At 41.8% G+C, this 21,471-nt stretch overlaps 1 protein-coding gene across 2 annotated transcripts in view; it reads left to right on the top strand.

Annotated features, from left to right (window-relative positions):
• adamts18 (ADAM metallopeptidase with thrombospondin type 1 motif, 18) overlaps positions 1-21,086 on the top strand; it is a 62,293-nt gene extending 41,207 nt beyond the window's left edge. For both annotated transcript variants that reach the window (XM_071489434.1, XM_071489435.1), the window contains 8 exons: positions 4,279-4,399; positions 6,003-6,129; positions 12,377-12,581; positions 14,407-14,601; positions 17,149-17,219; positions 17,402-17,567; positions 19,475-19,670; positions 20,196-21,086. In XM_071489434.1, the coding sequence (XP_071345535.1) occupies positions 4,279-4,399; positions 6,003-6,129; positions 12,377-12,581; positions 14,407-14,601; positions 17,149-17,219; positions 17,402-17,567; positions 19,475-19,670; positions 20,196-20,311 (1,197 nt within the window). In that variant the 3' untranslated portion in view covers positions 20,312-21,086. The remainder of the gene's footprint in view (positions 1-4,278; positions 4,400-6,002; positions 6,130-12,376; positions 12,582-14,406; positions 14,602-17,148; positions 17,220-17,401; positions 17,568-19,474; positions 19,671-20,195) is intronic.
• Positions 21,087-21,471: the final 385 nt, after the last annotated feature.

Below are 21,471 nucleotides of genomic sequence, written 5' to 3'. Positions count from 1 at the left end.
AATATTCACACTGTGGTGTGTTAGGTTTATTCAACATTGTGGATAGCTTAGGAAAGAGAGATCATTTATTTAGAAAGCCTCGAGGCTGCAGTCATGTGTAGGTCCTCTATTAAAGGGACTGTTGTTGCTGAACGTTGTTTTTGTAACTGCTGGTTCACATCACGGGAGGTTGTTTGGCAAAGGAGCAAGGATGTTGGTAAGAGCTGGTTTGCTTGGATAAGCATAAAATCCCGGTGTGGTTAGCAGTGGCAGTTGTGTCATGGCATTGGGTTTGGGCTTGGTTGGGGTGGGTAGAACCAGCAAAGGAAGTGTGGGTGTTAAAGTGTTGCTGGATGGCAGTTGGCAGTTTTGTAGAGGCCACAATTTCAACATTTTTGACTAGACATCCTTAAACACTGAGTTTGCAAACATTAAACCGTGGTTTGGCTTGTGGCTTATGACCGTGAACGTGTTAGTAACATGGCTGAGGTAAAGAAATGCAGCCTTTGAGCTAGCAAACATGGATATAAACATTTTGTGATTTGAAATATAAAAAAATTAGCTTTGCAAGTATCTTATGAACAAGGAAAAATTTTACACTATATTTTTAGACCTCAAGCATGCTTTTTCTATATAAAATAAAGAACAATGCAAAATCAGCCTGTTGTGGAATTTAACTAATTGTTTGGCTTATCAGTGCCTGATGGTGTGAAAAAAAATCAAAAGCAAACCTGTTTCTGCAGTTTGACTCCTTTACTGTCAGATTTACATAAAATTCTGTCATCAGTACAGAATAATCCTACAGGTTTGCAGTGCAGGTTTTAGCATGTAAGCCTCAATCAGTTACATTCAAGCTTGTGCTGAGTTTGGAATGACAACCCCACAGGTAACACATACCAAAAGGAGACAAACTTCTTTTACTGCAGGGCCCTAAAACATGTTTTTGTTTACATAATATTTTAGTTTATATAATGCCGAATTAGCTTTTAGCAGTTCTTGTTTGCAGTGTATTCATAGATGTGCAGATCACTATCACTAAATTACCGTGATACTGAGGAAGAATTAAAAACAGGAAGTTTCCCAGGCAAGTTCTGGAGTTAAGAAGGAGTGTCTCGTCTCTGTGATTTCTAAGAGATTAAGATATTAAAAAGTGTAAGACTCACTTAATCTATGACTCTGAGAAGGAATGTGATCTGTGATGCAAAGTTCAGCAACTGGATGCTAAGGCTAACCTAATGCCTAGTACCTAATTCCCTCTATGCAGCTATTGTTGGTGAGAGGGCCAAACTACAAACTCCTGTTGTTTTAGAACACTGGCATGCACCTGTCCCTTTCACCTCGTATTTCTCCCCCTGGGGAGCCATACCTTACAGTTCAAAGCCTCTATTTTAGTGCAATATGGTAAAGTATGTACATGGCCGTGCCTGTGTCTGTCACAGTATCTTCATATGTCTACACCATGTCACATTGATTTGTCCTTCCAGATGCTCACAAGTCTGCGTATGCTGTGCCTACATATGCAGATGTGTTTCTGACATTAGACAGCTCCTCTCAGATAAATGTTTCTCTTTTTGCCTCCTGTCTGGCGCTGGGCCGACCGTACACATGGAACAGTTAACAAGCAGCACGAGGGGATTGGTCCAGTCAGTGGAAGCACCCCAGGACTGTTGAATGTGGATCGAACCCAGGAGGTGCTTGGCTTTCTAAGTTGGATAGTTAATGGTAGATTCCTTTGTACTTCAGGATATACCCCAAAGAAAATACACTTGTCAAAGCTCATTATCGCAGATACTGATAGACTGGTATGTTTGTCAGACATTGGAATGGATGTTGACAGTTGGATTTAATACAATTTGCCAAATGGATTGAGGATTTGTAACCACCCAACCTGAACTAAATTGAGGAAGGCTGTAAAAGAGACATAGTTATAATGAAGACAATCCAGTGCAGTGTTTTGAAATAGTTTAAAATGACACACTATCTAAATGCGCCTCAACCTAAATTCTTCACCATGGCGGTGAATCCTCACGAGGTTGTTTTAATGATAGCCTGATGCTTCTCCTGTAATGGGTATGTCTGCTCTCATTCATCCGTTTGTCTCTGCTCGACTTGAATATCCAAATAAATCTGCAGAGCAGAAAAGGTAACTCATCACCAGCCAGTATAAAGGATGTGGTGAAAAGAAGCAAACTCTCAAAAGAAAATGGAAATTGTCCCTCGTATGTTCACTGTACTGTCCAAATAAAATGACCTTATAATATTGTGGTCAGCCAGTTTGGAGTAGAAAGGGAACAAAGCTCTCCTTAATGTTTCTACAGCCTTCTGGTTAGTGGGTAGTAGATCTTACAGCTCAGTGGAAACTGGATAGACTGCCACGTTGTCAGGGGTTTTACCTTTAGTCCATAACAGACCATTTCTTTCTGCTCTTCTTTCACTGCAGTGCTGCCATGTACCTTTTTGTTTATATGGTGTAGACATACATCATGCAGTGCTGCCAATTACAGATTGGCTCACAGACAGAGGATATACATAATACTGTTTGTGGGGGAAGACTTTTTATTTAGAGAATACATGGATATAGAGCAGGCATGGTCGCTTATTTAATACTTAAGATTTGCTCAAATGTAAAATAATGCAGTTTTTCTTAGTTTAATGTGATTTTTAATTTGCACCATCAGTCAGCCAGAATTTGAGGAACCCCTCTAGAAAACTGTGCAAGGCATTTGTCATTATTTCCTATAAATAAAACAATAGATGGAAAAATTTAATTACAGATTTATCAATAATGATCGTAATTATTGGTTATCAGACAGCTGAAAAGATGAGAAAGTGAATGAGAACACTGACAATCACCAGTCAGTTGCTCTCTAGCAAAAACTCTCTAGCTGTACTTGTTGTCCACTGGCTTGTCTTAAAGACTAATGTTGTGTATTATGGTTGATGTGGGAACATGTGATTTCTTCCTACAGCAGTAGCTTGGCCGAAAATATTGATTTAGTTGGACCTGTGGGATATAATGTGTGCAAGAAAAAGGGATCTATAGATGAACCAGAACAGATTTTTTTCTCATATTTTAAGATCTCATTAAGACATTATTCAGAATATTTTCCTACGGTCAGTTTTACACAGTGTATCGATAGCAGGCAACTGCTTTTGTTAAGTGTTGTAGCAGCATGTGATAGTTTGAGGAAACATGGTGGTGGTGGCAAGCTGCGACATTATTTCTTCATTTAAAGCTGCAATGATTTCTCCTATAACATTATAGCAAAAACTGTTGCATAAAAGCAACGTCAGACCTGGAGCTGCGGCGACTGCAATGGTCCGAACATCTGCAGCACTGAATATGCATTTAAATCACATCGGATTTTCTAATAGCAGAAACCCAAAAACATTTTTTTTTACACTAAGCCTATAAGCTATTTGCACAATGCTGTTACATGGTAACAACAAACAAACTGACTTGGCAAAATACAGCGTCCTGTTTGATGCTACATCCCAGCCAAGCATACTTGTAGCATTTAGATGAGAAACATCTACCTGTTCAATAAAAGTAATTTAGGCTGACATACAAGTTCGTAATAGTTAGAGCTGGAGATTTGGAGGGGTTCATTTTGGGTTAGAAGATCCTGAAGGTCCTGGGGCCACGGCTGGAGCGGTTGGTTTTGGGTTAGAGAAGCTGGAGGGTGGAGGATCATCCCCTGGCCTTGGCGTCCAAGTTTTCCTGGGCGTCTGTTTTCCGTCTAATCTTGTCTGTTCCTCCTTTTTCTTGATGCCTGGCCTCGTAAAAAACTTCTCCAGAGAGCTCTGTTTTGACATCTTTGCATTTTTAATAAAATGTCCTGGCCTAACACTAGCTAGCTTGCTGTGATCTGTCACTGACCGCCAATTGAATAGCATAAAGGCAGCACCTGTGCCAATGCCTGTGCCAAACTTTGAACTTTCCATTAGTCTATTTTTCCAATTCATTTTTTCATTCATTCAGATAAATCATACATTTGATATGATTGTGCTGGGTGTGCCGGCTTTAGATTTCAATGGCAGAGACTCATTTGGGCACACCCGTGGCTGTGCGGGTGCTTTTGAGTACATACTGGTGGCCTTCCTCCTTTGAGGGGAGGAAGATTGCTGGTGTAACTCCCAAGAGCAGCAAGGAAAAAGTGGTTGCAGTGGATGACTCCCAGTGTAATGTGAACAAATGAAAACCAATGTGATGCATTCCCCGGCTAAATAAAGGTTAAGAAGCCAAACTACATTCACACATGTGACACCTTTCTGACTGACAGTGTTGTTGCCTGACAGATCCTCCTGCAGGGAAAGAACCCGGGTGTGGTGTGGGAGTACACTCTGCCTCGCACTGAGAGGAAACCTGACTACAGCTGGGGTGTGGTGCGCTCTGACTGCTCCGCTCCCTGTGCTGGAGGTGAGGCTGTGTGTGTTTGTGTTTGAATGTGGGCCAGTGCATGTTTGTTTGGGGGATAAAGCTAGAAGATCTCTGTGTGTGTACATGTGTTGTGTGCATTAATTGAACTTTTGCTAAACCCTTCCTTTGAACAGTGATTGTCCATCCGTAGCTTAGCAACTGTAACTAGGCACAGCAGTCCTGTAAAGCTTTGGGCTCACCACATGTTGAAACTGTGTGCGTGAGGATGAAGGAGACCTGAGTTCTGAGGAACGTCTTTTGTCCCAGCTTTTCCAAAGACAAAAAATGTAACGACTGGAAACAGTGTGTTTATCTCCTCTAACATGAGCTGCATTCGTTGGAAAGTCCAGCTAACTAGCTTACTACCTACAGGAATAATGTCAGCTGCTATGTCCTGCTCTTTCTTGGATTTGTGGATGTCTACACTCAGACATACTCAGACACTCTATACTTAAGATAGAGTTACATTTGCCAAACACAGCTGTTATTCAAACAGTTTTACATTAGAACATTAGCTTTACATGTAAACAACCAAAAGTAACATTGTGAATGTTTTCCTGGAGAGAAAATGTGCACCATTATCCCTGTTTTTAAATGGTGCTTTCTGTGACTCTGCCTTTGAGTGTGGCCATTTGGATCAGGTATAAACACTTGACGTCTGACGTGGTTAGACAGCATGTCTTACCAATAAGTTCTGATGGAGCATTAACCGGCTCTTAACCTCAGTCTTTTAGCATGAGATCATGTATCATGCATATTTAACGTCCCTTTTACAAGATTCTTGTTTTAAAACAAGTCTGCTAGAAACATTAAAAAGTCAAACGGGAGAAGACATTGTCAATTATGTCTTAATGGCTGAAAAGTAGCTCCTGTAGCTTGTTATAATAGCTGATAAAATGACAGTTGTCATCTAAAAGTAAAAATTGACAGACGACAGACTGAAACAATGAAGGATTTAGAGAGGTTGATTTGCTGCAGTATATGTAAATTGCATATGTGCGAACAGTCAATTTGACAGGCATAGCAACAGTGACTAAGGAGGGTGGAGCTTAGCAAAGGGTCAATTACAATAAAAGATATTCAGAAGAATGTGCATCTTCATGTGTGCCAGTGTGTACTGTGTCCCCAAGTGTATGATTTCATCTGTATGTTTGTGTGTGTTTTTGTATTTGTCTTTATGTGTGTGTGTGTGTGTGTTTATGTGTTTTTGTATTCTGAACAATTCCCTTCTGCTACCGTGTGGTCCAGGAAGTGTGTTAAGGCTAATGAAAAGCACCTTTGTCACTTGAGAAGTTCAGATTCTGCAGATCCCAAAAGACTCTCAGCAACCCCCAGCTTACTTGTCAGTGGATGGATGTGTGTGTGTGTGTGTGTGTGTGTGTGTGTTTGTGTGTGTGTGTGTTCTGACTGTGGGCATTGTAGCTTCACTCTAGCTTGTCTCCAGAGGCAGCAACAGTCAGCAGGCATGCAGACATACTGACTTAACCCAGAGATCTTGATCTACGACAGTTAGAAAATGTAACTGAAGAAGTCAAATCACCTGAAAGAGCAACAACAACCTCTATTTTTCTCTCTCCTTCTTTATTTTCCAATTTTCCATCAGGTCGTATCTCGACCAAGGCTATCTGTCTGCAGGACCAGAAAGTCCAGGTTAACTCCACCATGTGTAATCCCCTCACCAGACCGACGCTGGGATCCCATCTCTGCAACACACAGCCCTGCCCTGCATAGTAAGTGCTGCTGTGTGTGTGTGGGTCGGGGCATAGGTGGCATGAGTGTTTATGTTGCCAAATTTTCAGGAACCTTTGGCGCTGTTTTTATTTCAGGCAAACACACACACACACACAGTGTGGCCAGCCAGCACTGTGTTCTCTGTGCTCCTCTCCTCTCTGCTCACTCTCTAATTTTTCTTTTTTTCGTTCCATTTTCCTTTTCTCCCACTCCACTGTCCTGTGGAATCTGTCTGCACTCCTTGCATTGCAATGTTTTCTCTGAATGTCCACCAGATTTTAATCACACTGCCGTGACAGAATCATGAAGTGTTTGATTTCTTGCCTTCATTTTTGTGATGTCCATTTTTGTTCTACCAAAAGGCTCCTGGTGGATAGTAAGCAGACCTCTTAGTTAACAGTAATGGACTCTCTCAGGCTGGCAAATCTCACCCAGTTTTAACTAGTAGATGAACCCAGACCCAACAGTTTAAAATATGCTAAAAATATTTTACTTTTGTCAGTAAAGAACACTTATTTTAAGTATTATCTTAAGCGCTCTTAACTTGGAAACTCAAATCGGAAACTAAAACTTGCCTTCTCAGCTCTGGATCAGATGAGGTCAGAAAAACAGGGATTGTAGCCACCAGTGACAGTAACAGCTGTTTACTTAGCAGTCAAGAGGAAACATTGCAAGTTCAGTGTCAAACTTCATTCCTTTACTCACCAAAGCTGTCTGCAGGTAATTGAAAACAACACTAATCACGTCTTTTCTTGTACTGAAACTAGCGTGCTAACCAGCATAATAGCGACTCACTGTATCTTTCAGTCTGTCCTGAAGACGCAGCACTGCTCAGAGGGCGGATTATAACCTCTTGTATTGTAAAGACAACAATGGTTGAAGTCAAGTCACATCACCACCACCTGCTCACCTCAGCAGCAGAGGAAACTTACTCACCCCTTCAAGTAAATAAAAGAAATGTGAAATTTATGTCTCTAAGTGAGAATGACCGGCTTCAGATACTCTGGTTGTTTCCTGCTAATTAGCAAATGTTAGCATGCTAACACATAAATCGAAGATGTAAACGTCATTGTTAGCATCAAAGAGTGGCTAGCATGGCTGTAGACAGTTTGTCTAACACCTAGAGAAGTTTACAGAGTTTAGTTGATAGCTGGTCAAACATTTCTCTGGTGGGTGTGGCTCTGTTTTGGAATTTGTAGTTTTGACCTCAGTATTTCTAAAATCCTGGCTGCAGCGCTGTCAGAAACATTTTGTTTCAGTCTGATCCCCAGGTTCTACCAACTGGTTGACTGTTTTTGTCTGAAGTAAATACAGGATGATGTTTCCAACTCTGCACTGGAATTTTTTCTTTAGCGAACACTTGAGAATAAGAGAGCGAGAGAAATAAAGACATAGCTAAAGGGAACAAGGGAGACATCAAAGGCGTTGTTCCTTTCTGTGCATATCATGTATTTCTCATATATTCTCAGCCCAGAGCTTCTTCACTTTCTCAGTAGCCCATGTTTTATCTTAGTTGCATAGACATTGTACTTAATAGCTTGCATTTAAAGGAGACTGCGTATTCAGGAGCCGCTGCAGCAAGCAAAGGAGGAAACCAGGCTTAAGTGCAGTGGAGTAACACGTTGCAACAGCACTGAATAAATGGCCTCTCTCCTATGTAGGCCTTTGGCTGAGGGAACTGGAGCTAGCTTGATTTACTGCACTGCTCCAAAGAACGGGCAGGGAACCGTGTCTTGGGTTCAGTGAGAGTGTGCACACATACACATAAATAGACACACACACATAGGGCACGATTACAGTTCATATATGTACACATTTTCCAAACGTATGATGCTGAAATAATGTACTCTGCATCCAAACCATGAGGTCAAAATAGAAATACAAGCTGCTTGTGTCCGATGTTAATGATGTTGTCATTTTGTCAACCATCAGCCATGCTGCAACTAGTCCAGACTGAACTTTCTCCTGTGTCAGGGGGTTGAACAAGCCAGACAACTATCAGTTACACCTCCAACATTCAGCCTCTGTTTCCCAACAAGTTTCCCACCACCCGAGAGGGCATTTCCTGCCCCTAATCTTGGGCATACCATTTCTCTTATCTCGGCGAAAGGTATTAAACAGCCCTGTTGCGTGTCCTGTCCCCCCCCCCCACCCTCTTTGCTTGAGTGAAGAAAGTGGTATAGTCCACATGAATAGCATCAGTGCAGGTTGTCCATCCAGGAAAGTAAAGCAGTGTTTGACACCCACCGATCTTATTATACAGTAGCTGACACCATTTCTCAGCTGGTTGTGTGTACAAGCCAATTTATGGGCGCTGCACAGGAAGACCATTGAGTTGAGTGAGCAGCACGAAAGCTTTAATGACTACATCAAGACCTCCATGATGTATGGGCACACATTGGAGAGCCCAGCAGAGAAAAGAAAAATTGAGAATGAGGTGGAATGCATGTGCGCTCTGTGTTTGAGTGTAAGTGTGCCTGACAGAAAAAGGAATGTAAAAGTGGCTGCTTATCTCTGCGGTGTGTATCTCGGGTGCTGACAGGCCTATCCATGTTTTATTGTGCAGAGACGGCTGGATTCCCACGGGGCACAGCCAGTCTAGCCATGCAGAGGCAGTCAAACTCCCCCCTCTCCATACCCTAACCCCCTTCACTCCCATCTACCCCCTTTTGCTTTAGACCCATTTTAAACCATCACTCCCCATTTGGGTGTTAATCTGTCAGGGAAAACAAAGATTCCAGACTGTGGTCTTGCAGCAATTTCTGAACATAAAAGGGGGATGCATGGAGGTTTAAAAGACATTAGTTCAGTCTTCCAGCCCAGCTCAGTCAGGCAGAGATACAGTCAAAGAGGTTTGTGTCCTGTCTTGCTCTGTCTGCTTCCCAGCCCCCATCCTCGGCTCACACTACCTCTCCATCTTCTCTTCCTCTCTAGTTCCATCTCTGCTGTTTGAAGTTATTTTGCTCTTTCTCTTGGCAGAGGCCATCTGTAGACTCACTTACCACAGGTTGGGGATTTCTCTGTGTGTATCACACAGCAGCAGCATATGTAGACAAATCAAAGCGAGGCGCATTTTACCTGTGCCAGAGGAACTGTGTGGAGACAAAAGATGTATGCACAAGATGCTGACCAGAGCCTGGATTTATCCAACCTGTAAGAATTAGACTGAGGAATTCTTTGCAGAGCCAACTCTCAAGTAAAATAAAATCTTTGCTGAAAGTGAAAAATAAGATACATTTGTGACTGCAGAAAAGTGTAAGAGTAGCATTTATGATGACCACATGAGTAATCACATGTGTGCTCAGAACGGGATGATGTGGTAAACACAGAAACAATTAACAACTGAAATGAAAAATTATCATCTTTAAAATATATAAATAAGTAAAAAATGTTGTTGAATGGGAAACAAAAAGATAACCCAACTGGAGAAGGAAAGTAATTGTGCTGCTGGTGGATTAGGCGGGAGAAAGAATTAAGCATCATATTAACAACAGCAGGTTATGAAGATCCACAGAAATAGGTTGCAAATCGAAACAAAGTTTGCTTCATTCTTGTTGTTTGCACTAGTTGCACAAAGACAAAAAAAAAACAAACAAAAAAAAACATGCACAAATGTGCAATGTTTCAGCATGACATATATTGCTGCATATCATGTCTCAGAAGGTGTGTACTCATCTCTGTTTCTGTACTGCAATCCTCTGGAATTAGCTCTAACCTTAAGGGGCTGCTGAGCCTCTGTTATGTTTTTAGGTAAAGACATGGCTTTAATCTTATGTTTGGTAGTAGGAATAAATGTGAAGGATTTTTACTTTTATTCTTCACTGAAGTCCAACATTTCCCTTCTAGCATTTTGATAAACACTGATCCAGATTTAGATTTGTACAATTAACAGGGCTTTTTCACAGCTGACATGTTGAGTTGTCATGGTAGCAAAAGCACAGGTGTTAAGAGCAGTGACTCAAGTAGCTGCCCAGCTAATGCCCACATGTAGAGAAATCTTGCTGTGCCCCAATTCATGGGCCATCATCCTATGAAGGACACAGTTTACGAAGGTGTGGCCGTCGTAGACCGTGAAGGCTGAACCCAAATGAGATGGTCTGGCCTCTGGAGGAACTCTTCTTTGTGTCCCCAGCTGTGACCGCTTTGCCGTTGTGTTGCAAAGCACAGCCTGGGTTGCCTAGCAACCTTGACAACATTTAACATTTTTTTTACAAAAACTTGGTGTAAAACTATGTCTTATATACATTATTTTCTCTGTCGGTGTTGTTTGCTGCCAACAGGTGGATTCTTCGTGGCCAAAGAATCCACCTGTTGGAGCCTTCATTGCCCAGGTAAAGCACACCGCATGTAAAGGATCCTTGGAAATGGGACAACCTAGTCAATCCACTGTGACACAGTCAGTCCTCAAATGCAGCCTCTGAAGGAGGTGGCCCCTGAATTGGGACACAGCTTTTGAATTAATGCAACATTAGTACCAAGATTATAGAACATCAACACTGCAAACAAGTAACAGAAAGGACTACAGACGTCAGAGGCTGTAAGGAGCACTCAATGACCTTACTGCAGTGAAAGGAGAGAAAGGAAAAATACAAGGAAGGAGACAGAAGGGCTGTTTTTACAAGCAAGATGAGTACAAACAGGAAGTACACCAAACCACACAAATATAAAAATGTAAAAATCTGAGTTTCACAAAACCGTAGCCTCATAGAGTCCTGATTAATATGGGTATAGCAACCTGTTGAGCAGATGTGGTGATTTTTGTGTATAATTATGCAGAATAAGTTGAAGATATTTAGAAAACCACTGGCCTCCGATCAAACTCAGTAAGAATACAGGTTCATTCAGTGGCATTGGCTAGTCTGCAGCCATACAAGTACTAAAACTGCATGGGTGAGCGTTGCAGAACCTCCACTGCAGTAATGTACTCTCCTACCTCAAAATATATCAGTTATTGAAACACTTCAGAGATACAAATTACAGCTAGGTCAGTGGTGGTTTGCAGCGAAGCAAAGTGGCACTTCAGCCACTTTTCCCCAACGTTATATTGTTATTTATAAGCCAGGGAAAACAGAGGGAAAAAAGCAAACAGTCCCCAAGGCAAAAATCCAAAACCAGCTCTTTCGGGTCCCAATGGTTCACATCTTCCCCGTTTCCAAATTGTAGCTTAGTCCTTCTGCTTCATTTGTCTGCGGCATTTGAAAGAGAATGAAAGCATTTTTCTTTCCCTGAAGCAGGTCGGCGGCGTGAAGGAATGGTCTTTGCGGTGGCATGTCGTCTCAGAACTGGACTGAGCCATCTGCCCATCTCTCCGTGTCCCTCTTCTTAGCCTGTGGTTGTCAGACCACTCATTTGCTGTAATCTCCCCCTTTAGCGCCCCTGCCAAGACAGAAGCTATTTTTGAAACAGCAGTAGGCTTTCATCAGTGGTGAAGCAAATTTGAAAGACACTTAAGGGGAGGACAGGAGAGGCTAAAACAGACTGGACTAAGAGAAAAGACTTAAGAAAAAAAGGGGGAGAGAACAGGTGAAAAGAGGAGTGAAAACATAGAAAGTGGAATGAAAAGACAGGAGAGGAGAAAGAGAGAATTGAGGGGTTTTGGACCACATCTGTTTGTGGCCTTACTGTATGTTGTATATTGCGGTTGGCTCTGGAGACCTGGGAAAGCTCTTACGGAGAGTTGTATATGCAATATGGTTTCCATATTTAGTTTCAGATAGGAATAGTACAGAGATGGATGGATATGGATTTATATTTCATGTCCTGTGTATTTTTTTGTATGTCCTTAATTTCCAATTTGCACAATGACAAAGATCAGTGTGTCAAAATATTGTATTTTAAAAGCAGCAGGTCCAGGATTTAGTTGATACTAAGAAAAGTAAGAAAAGCCCAGCTCGTTCAATATTTGGAGCTTTTAACCACTTAATAATACACGGCCCTCTGAGGTCTTTGGCACTCACTGGTAATATATGGTGAAATTGTGTTTTTCTGTGTGTGTGTTTGGGCCCAAAATAAGTGCAGCAGATTAGAGTTGGGACCTGCGGATGGCTGTCCTGATTAGGAGCTCGGTCATGTGGCTGCTATCCTGATGACAGAGGTTACTCTATAGCAGCTCCATATATCATGTGCAAAAGCCTGCGTATATAAATCACCATTATATTCAGTCACTTTTACAGCTGCAGGCTTTTTATTAATGCTATTGTTCACTGACATCTCTCTCTCTCTCTCTCTGTCTCTCTCCCTCCACAGCTGGGCGACAGGTGACTGGGGGCCTTGCAGTCGCTCGTGCGGAGGGGGCCAGCAGACGAGGACACTGCGCTGCCTGAGGAAGGTTACCTACCAAAGAGAAGAGGTGGTGGCACACTCCCTCTGCCCCGTCATCTCTCCGGCCCAAGTCCAGCCCTGCCACACCCAGGCCTGTCCCCCCGAGTGGAGCACGGGATCTTGGTCCCAGGTGGGTTTGTGGAAGAATGTGAACACCTGTTAGCCACACTAGCAGCGTGGCTTTTGGTTGGCTCGTTGGTCAGTCAGGTGGGTCCACCACTTCGATCTAGTGTGGCTGCTGGTTGGCAGAGTTTGTAGAAACTCTATATAAATCCACTAGAAGTGTAAAATGTAATTAAATGTAGACTGAATAGTAGCCATGACTCTGCTCATATTAAGCTATAAACACACTATCAAAAGATTCTCCATGGATGCAGTGTGACAAGACCTGGTGTTAATAGGGTTATAAAATTCTTGTGTTTATAGTCATTAATGTGTTTATCTGTAAAACACGACTTTCATATGAGCATTTCAAGAAATGCAAAAGAGCAAAAGATAATAAGAAAACGGATTTCAGTGATGATGATGACAATGAGACCTCATGTTTTTCTTAAATCACACTTTTTATTGTCAGGGTTTACAGGTTATGTGCTCTCTGTCATAATTAATTTATTGGCTGAATTTCCTGTTGAGCAATGAGCTCTAGTCTAAAACAGAGTGACAGTGTGTCTGCCAGTGGGGAGATAAACACACACACACACACGCACACTCGTTGGGTTTCCTATGCAAGCTGTCAGACGTTTCACTCAAACTAAAACAAACACTCTGCTGCCCTCTGTTGGGCATGTGGACAACAAAGAAATAAATGACTCGGATTTAATAATGACATCTGTGACACCTGCTGGTTGTTGAAAAATCTCTTTAGTCTTCTCCCAGATAAATTATTTTCTCTGGAGATTTAGTTTATGTAGTTTTAATCTTAATGAATTACACCTGCACTTAGTAACCAAATGCATCAAAACAGAAACACAAAAGTGATCGATCATGTGTGATCATTGTTTGGTTTGCAATCAAAGCTCCTCTTAGGTGATTAGTGCTAAATGTTCACTTGCAGGATTTAATGTATTTACTGCATGGAAATGGAAAGACAGATTCAGCTAACATTTGAATTGGCCACTTAATAGTGTGGCTGTTAATCAAGTATGACTTTAAAGTTCTGTGTACCCAGAGTGCATCAGGGTGTACAGTATTAGTATCTTGACAGCAGATCAGATAGTTTGTCAAACTCTCTGCAGTGATTAGCTGCTGTGACCTGCACAGCTGGGACATTCAGCTGTCGTTCAGCCATCAGTCTATAGGACACTGGTGTTGTGCTCTGTTTTGGAACAGCAGTCCGGGTTCAGTCTGCGGTCATGCACAGACAAGGCCAATCTCCCTGAAAAAGATCAATTGGACCTTTCAGTGACAAAAGGACAACTGGGACGTGTGTATGTGTGTGGTTGTGTATGTAAATGGATAGGGACAGATGTGTTTGTGTTTTATGTTTAATAAATTAATGTGATGTTGTTGCATAAAACTGCCTTGACGGCTGTGGTCGTCGGTCCCAGTGGAGCAGTTTGACTCTGTTGTCCATCTCTCTGCAGTTCATGTAGAGTTTACAGCAGCGGTGTCTGCTGTCAGTGGAGACAGTGATGTGCTGGGGTCACATTCATGTCCGAGTTATTGGTTTACTGTACTTAATGTTAGGCCATAATGTGCTGTCATCAAACCAGTGACCTTCTGCTTGCTTGTCTACTACGTAGTGAATCACAAATGCACCCACAGTGACTCTGGTCATATGGCCCATAGCTGAAAAATGATGACAGCTGAAGGTTAAAACAATCAGTACCAGGCTTAGTTAATACGTGTGTATAGTCATTAAACCTTTGTTTACTGAATCACTAAACTCCTGATGATGCAGTTTTCTGTGTCTCTGCCACACTGACTCCTTTTCCTTCCTCTTTTCCCACTCACAGTGCTCCAAGACCTGCGGCCGCGGACTGAGGAAGCGGAGCGTGTTCTGCAGCAGCACTGATCCTGGGGCCAAAGCGGTGGTGGTGCCCGACAGCATGTGCAGACAGCACCACAGACCGAAAGCTCAAGAGACCTGCGTCCTGCGGCGTTGCCCCAAAAACGAGAGGCTGCAATGGGTCCCCACCCCCTGGGGAGAGGTAGGATCAGAGAGACATGAAGATCAGGGAGCAGCAGCATTACGAGTGAAATGTGTTGCTCTCAGTTTAATAATTTTGAGGGAAGATCCACCCTCAGGCCCTAGAAATATGTCAGAAGAAACAGCCTTTGGTGATGCACCTTGTATATGTTAGTCCATGTTGCTTGGTGCTGTGTGTCACTAACTCCAAATGTGGAAGACATGACATACAAACCTGGAAATGGAGGAGGCAGGTGGGGGAAAAATGACTGAAAATGAATAACTCAATAAAGCACAGTACATTTTACACTAAATAACTTGTGGAATAAAGATAATAGAAATGGTACTTTTCACTGTACTGCAAGATTGTTTCACAGATGTTAAAGCAGCTAATGTTAACCCTGTAATGCCCGACCCCAGAAATAATGGACAGAAAATTCTGATTTCTTGAATCTGGAACCTTTATTTGGCCCTTTCGCAAAATTTGAGAAAAAAAAATTACAAAAAAATTATTTGCATATAGGTTTTTCCAAATTTTATACACGATTTTACTACATACTAAAATGCAAAAAATTATGTAATTAAAACTTGCTTCAACAGACTAAGTGTTCATGTTAGAATATTACTAAAAATTTCAAAGAAAATGTCACTGGAAAATTGTAAAAATCGCAATTTTCTTTACCTTGATCCAGTGAGTTGGGAACTATCTGAAGGTGGCCAACTTGGATTGTCCCATGTGCTGTGTTTGAATTGTTGTAGTGATAAAGGGATCCACCAGGGGTTGGAAGACAAGTATCAGATTGGATACAAGAGGGTTTTGAGTGAAGTTTTTACCATAAGGTGATGCAATAGGTCTCAGAAATGCTTGTATCAAATTTGATGCATTTGGCATTATAGGGTTAAAACTGTCAAATCAATTGGCAACAATTTTTGCAATGATCTTTTCATTAATTAAATTAAATTAAATGTATTTTCTTCATTTACCTTTTTAACATCGTAAACATTGATTTCCAGTTAAAAATCCTTTATCAGAAGCTGAGCTTTTTTTTTTTTTGTGGTGACATGGTGACTACACTGCTGTGATTAGCTGACATTTTATAGACTAAATGACTAAATAGCCCAGTGAAAAAATAATGAACAGAATCAGTAATGAAAATAATTGTTAGTATGCAGCAATCATCACAAATTACTCAATATGATAAACAGAACACTGAGAAAGTTTTTGTCTTCAGACCATCTCAGTTATTCAGTGAATTTGATAATTGCTGTATTTATGAAAACCAGGCGGTGGACCACCACTCATCTCTAACTCTCCCAGAGAAGGTGCAGGTCAGTCTGCTGAACCATCCACATTATTTTACCAGTTCTTAACAGTTTAGATGGTGAAGGGTTCGGTGCCAAGAATTTATACTGTCAGATTACACACTCCTTCAAGGACTTGCTCACAGTTTCCAATATATGCAGTCTTACTCTAAAGTTAACCAACATCCTAAAAACATGGAGACACATATTTTATATTTTTAAACCTGAGAAGTTAAATTGATGCTTTTATGCTGGTGACAGCAGCAGCTGGAGGCGTTATGTTTTCAGGTTGTCGTCCATAAATTCGTCCCATTCTTGTGAAAGGGATATCTCAGTATTCTTCAAATCTGGTGCCAATGTTCACTTGGACTCCATGATGAACTGATTAGATTTTGGTGGTGAAAGGTAAAAGGTCACTGTTTTGGCCACAACCGAAGAATTCATATGCTAATTATGACAAAATGTCTACTTGGATGAAATGATGAAGTCATGACATTTTAAATCCAAAAGGTCAGAGGTCAACTTCACTGTGACATCATAATGTTCTGCAAAAACACTTCTGTGGGCCATTATTCAAAGCTGTAACTCATGAACTGAAGGGGAGGATTGTGGCCATATTTCCTGCAACTTGACTGGTTGGTGCAGGAATACAGCCATGAATCTGTACAACTGTATCTCACACTGTAATCGTGCCATTAATCACCAACTCAGATAGAATAGTATTTTAGCATCTGAGCCAAAAAAGTGTTGAATTGGTCCAGTAGTCCAGTAGCAGAGAACCGGAGGTTTATGCACTAAATAGTTCATGTTACTGAAAATGGAATGAAACAGGTCAGTGTAAGGATCAGGTTTTCATCTTATAAAGATAAAACACAGTGAAGTTAATTCCCAGAATACACTGGGATTTGGATTTTGAAATGGAGCCAGACACATTGACACACACACACACACACACACACACACACACACACACACACACACACACACACACACACACACACACACACACGTACAAATAACCTGCATGCTCATTGAATATAATGACTGAAAGATACTCAGTAGAGCACTCAGTATTTTGGCTCTGTTTCTACAATCAACAGACTGTCTGGTGTCTGCCGCTACGGGATCCCCCAGCATCACACACACACACACACACAAACACACAAACACACACACACACACACACACACACACACACACACTCTCATACCCACACTCACAGAGTTCATTTTCTAAAATTGTCCCTCCTGCCTGAACCCTTTTTCAGTGCTCCAGGTCTTGTGGCTCAGGCATCCAAAAGAGAGAGCTTCGCTGCGGGGAGAGAGACTCACAGGGAGGGTACGTTCCTTCAACTTCACATCAAGACGTCCCTCACACTTTAAAAGATCTGCACAGATACTTAAAGCCCCGCTGTGTCATCTGTGCTCTATGTCCTCTGAATCTGAATTTCAGTGTTTTCAAAATTGGAAGCCCTCTAGGAAAAGTCATTTTGAGCTGACAGCCTGTCCTCTCCTGCACAGGTATGTGGAGTTCCCCATACGGAGGTGCAGGAATGTGGCCAAACCTTTTGTGGATATCCAGCAGGGCTGCAACCGAGGTCCGTGCCCAGAGCTCCCTCGGGTCGTCCCTGGCAGAACAACCTCCAACGCTGTGGTCTTAGGCTGGTACTCCTCTCCCTGGCAGCAGGTGCATTTGCTCACGCTTTGATCCAAAAACTGTCTGCGTGACAGACGGACATGTGTACTCCAGCTGAAAGTCTTCCAGTTTGGAGCTTTTCTCCCACATGTGACACACTATGTCATGTGTGATGTGCTCAAATTACACAGCCAAAAGCTGATTTTCTTTTACTTTGATGTTTTGTAGAAAACTGGATCCTGGGGCCATGTGATGCATTAGTGGATGCTGAGAGGATTTGTTATTGTAGCCATGATGACACTTGTATCACACATCAGTTACCTGGACAAAAACAGGGGCAAGCAGTAGAAAAGCAGATTTTATTCCTGATTTGGAAGAAGGCAAAAGGAAAAAAAGATGTGATGGTTGTGTATGTGTATCTTTTCTCTCTAGTTCCTGTTGGTACAAAAAGCCCATTTCCTAACAGCAACTGTCCAATCATAGCTTGATAACTAGACGGGGCAGGCTGGTCAAGCTTTGGATTTCTCCACATGCTCCAGCGGTGTGTATGAGGCTGCAGTAAAAACAAAACTCAGCATTCAAAGAGTTTTGAGACCGTATGCCCTTTTTCCAAAAACAGGTTTTCTTTTAAGGCTGACTGACAGTCAGATAACAGTATCAGCCAGACAGCCTGATGTTGTCTACATCTGTTTGAAATCAAGGACTTAATAAATTACAGAGAATTTTGAGTGGTAAATAAGATGAGAAGAGAAAGCTTAGTAGGTGAAGCAACGGTAACTGAGTAAGGAATCAGTGAGCAGTCAATTGAAAACTGAATCAAAGTAGATAAGTTTTAGTGTGAATGTAGACTTAAAGGTCCCATGTTTTACATTTACACTAGTGTTTTATTTGAGGTTTTGGTACCCATAAATATTTGTTATTTTAAGAACACAAAACCATCTCAATGTAGTTTTACATCTCCTTTCTCAGGCTTCTCTCTGGAACAACAGGTCAGTGAGAGAAGTCCTGAAGGCTCCTTTAAAGGCTCAGTTTCTCAAAACAGGCTGTGTGCATTTCTCTGTGGACTCAGCTCTTTGATACTTTCACAGTATTAATGTAGAACCGAGACCTGCTTTATAATCAAAAAAGACATGGAAATCTCACTTTATACAATATGGGACCTTCAAAGTAGTGGGAAGTTCTTCAAAAAGTAGCTAGTAGCTACAAGTCAGCCCACTTTGTGATCAGTTGCTAACAAATACAACAAATCTCCTGAAAAGGGCTCTCAGGTTCACAACATTTATTTTCCAGCCCACCATCTCTCACTTCATTGATTTTTGTTTACCAGGCCTTGTTCTCTGGGAGGCCCTGGAATAAAGAAGGCAGCACAGTGTCTGTGCCAGAACTCTGATCAATACAGGACATATGACCACGAGTGGCTCCTCTGTTTCCCTAAAAACCTCAGATGCAGACTGTACAGTGTAGGTGGTGCTGGTTCACAGACTTAGCTCGGTGCTCACCAACATTGGCTGCCTATGTGGAATAGGCCTCAGATGTTACCCAAAAGCTCCATTCTGTTACAGAGGCTTTCGGGGCAGGTTGTGTAGTTTATGTGTTATATCATCTATTATGCAAAAAGTCTTAAGGGCAACCTCATACAGCACAGAGTCATATTCTGCTTGATCTAGAGCTTGTGATCCCTGTATGTTTCCACCAGAGAAGATATACACTGACAGCTCGCTGGAGGGCGAGTACATGCTGGATGGGATGTTTGTTTTCTTCATCTGTTCTTGGTCTTTGTATGGACTTTTCCTCCATCCGTTCCCCTGCCTCCTCTGCTCTTTTCATGACAACTCTTTTCTCTCCATGCGCTGCAATGTTTGATCTCGCTCTCCTATTTATATCCCTGCGCTCCTTCTCATTTCTCTCCTTCTCATTCTTTTTGCCTCTCTGCTGTTCCTCTCCTGCCTCTGTCTCAGTGCTCTGTATCCTGCGGTGGAGGGGTTCAAACTCGGTCCATCCAGTGTCTGCGGCAAGGTCGTCCCGCAGCTGGCTGCCTGCCCCACCAGAGGCCTGTCACTTCGAGGGCGTGCAACACACACTTCTGCCCCGCCGCTCCCCCGGCCCCAGCACAGCGCCCTGGCCGGGTCACAGCTGCTGGACCAACACTAAAAGGTAAATTCATCAGGGGGAAAAAGACAAATTCTTCAAGTTAAATTTACTCATAAATATGCAACTACAGTGATGGGTGGAGTTGGCATTCCCTGTCTTTAGGAGTTTTTTTTTGCTTTTCTTCATTAAGACAAGCAACTCAAGCTCGTTGGCATGTCCAGCTGAAGGACAGACACTGAATGAATTTTTCATTTAAGTGATTTATCACTGACACCATTAAACATACTGCAGTTTCAGCTTCTTAAATGTAAACTTTTACCGCTTTTCTCTGTTTTCTATTATTATAAAATGAAGCGCTCTGGTTGGCAAAGCTCATTTGTCAGAAAAAAACAATCAACATGAAGATGTCATTTTGGCTTCTCGGAAATTGCGATGACCACTTCTCACTACTCAATAACATCTGTTTTGGCTGAACAATCAAATAACCAATTAAAAAAATAGGTACACAAAACAAATGAAAATGAAAACAGTTGTTAGTTGAGGTGTAAAAATTGCTGCTAAATGAATTTTCCTCTTCTCTGTATGCAGACGAGCACTGTGTGGACCATTTCAGCTGGTGCCACCTGGTCCCCCAGCACGGCGTGTGCAACCACAAGTTCTATGGACAGCAGTGCTGCAAGTCCTGCTCCAGCAAGAGGCCGTAGAGCTCTGACACATCAGTGTCTGTGGCCTCAAGCCTCTGAAGGGAACAACACCACAGGGGCCATTCTCACAAAACACAGAACGGTGCTCAACAATTTGTGTTTTCTTCCTGGAGTACTTGACTAATGAATTTTGAAAAGAAGTGAAAGCGAGGACTCGTGGACTTTTTTGTTTAAAGAAGGCAATGTAGCTGCTGATGCTCATCTCCCAAAGCGGTGTCATCAAGTCGGTGATCACACTGAAAGTGGAAAGACAGCGTCTGAAGACTTGTTGATGTAATATATACATTGTCATATTCTGGAGCGTTTTCTTTTCAAAACCTCTGAAACCACAAGCCATCAAGAGAGCGGGAAAGGACAATAGCATTATCAGCTTGCTTATACTGTATGTTGTATATTTAAAGGCGTCTGGTTTCACACGCCTTTGTTTAAATTATTATGGTTCGTAATATATGATTTACATTTTGTCAGGTGTACAGTGGATCTGTGACATGTTATTTTTTCTGTGTTTGGATATACCATAGGTTCGTGCCAGTCACCCTTTAATTCACGTTAAGAGATTTTATGAAGCATTAGTAATCAGTCGTCAGAGTTTCTTCTTCTCCGCTTGTCTTGTTTGCTGCTGCTCAGTCAATGACACATCCTTCCTGTTCATTCCATTCATGTAAACACTATGATAACATGCCTCTCCGTGTACGTAAAACATTTTATTCAGTCACGCTGTTAAGTGGTCATTTTTATCTCTCCTGTATCGTTATGGTAATACAACTTGATGATCTGTCTGCCTTTCTTTTCTTCCCTGTATTCTCTCCGATACCCAACTCAAAACAAAATATGGCGTCACTTGACTCAGACACAATCGTTTGCACTAATCATAAAAACAGATCAGGTTTCACTGCACCCATAAGCAGAAGTTCTCATTTTGAACCATCTAAAACCAGACAACAAAAAGAAACTGGGGTAAATTAGGTTGAAATCTTTTAGATGACTGTATTTCAGTGTGAAGCAAATCCTATATTGAAATTTAGTCATGGAAACACTGCTTAAACAACAGTTACATTTAAACTACAGGTCAAAATTTTTTTGTCCAGTTATAATCTTGACATCTAGATTTTTCGAGAAATGCATAAAGTCATTGCTCTCTGGGCTCTGTCACTTCATTC

This window comes from Trachinotus anak, unplaced genomic scaffold, assembly GCF_046630095.1.
Source record: "Trachinotus anak isolate AG129_WGS33_773 ecotype Australia unplaced genomic scaffold, CSIRO_AGI_Tana_v1 ptg000011l, whole genome shotgun sequence".
Classification (NCBI taxonomy): Eukaryota; Metazoa; Chordata; class Actinopteri; order Carangiformes; family Carangidae; genus Trachinotus; species Trachinotus anak.
Note: the sequence above shows the minus strand (reverse complement) of the source record. Positions and strands in the feature narration are given on the sequence as shown.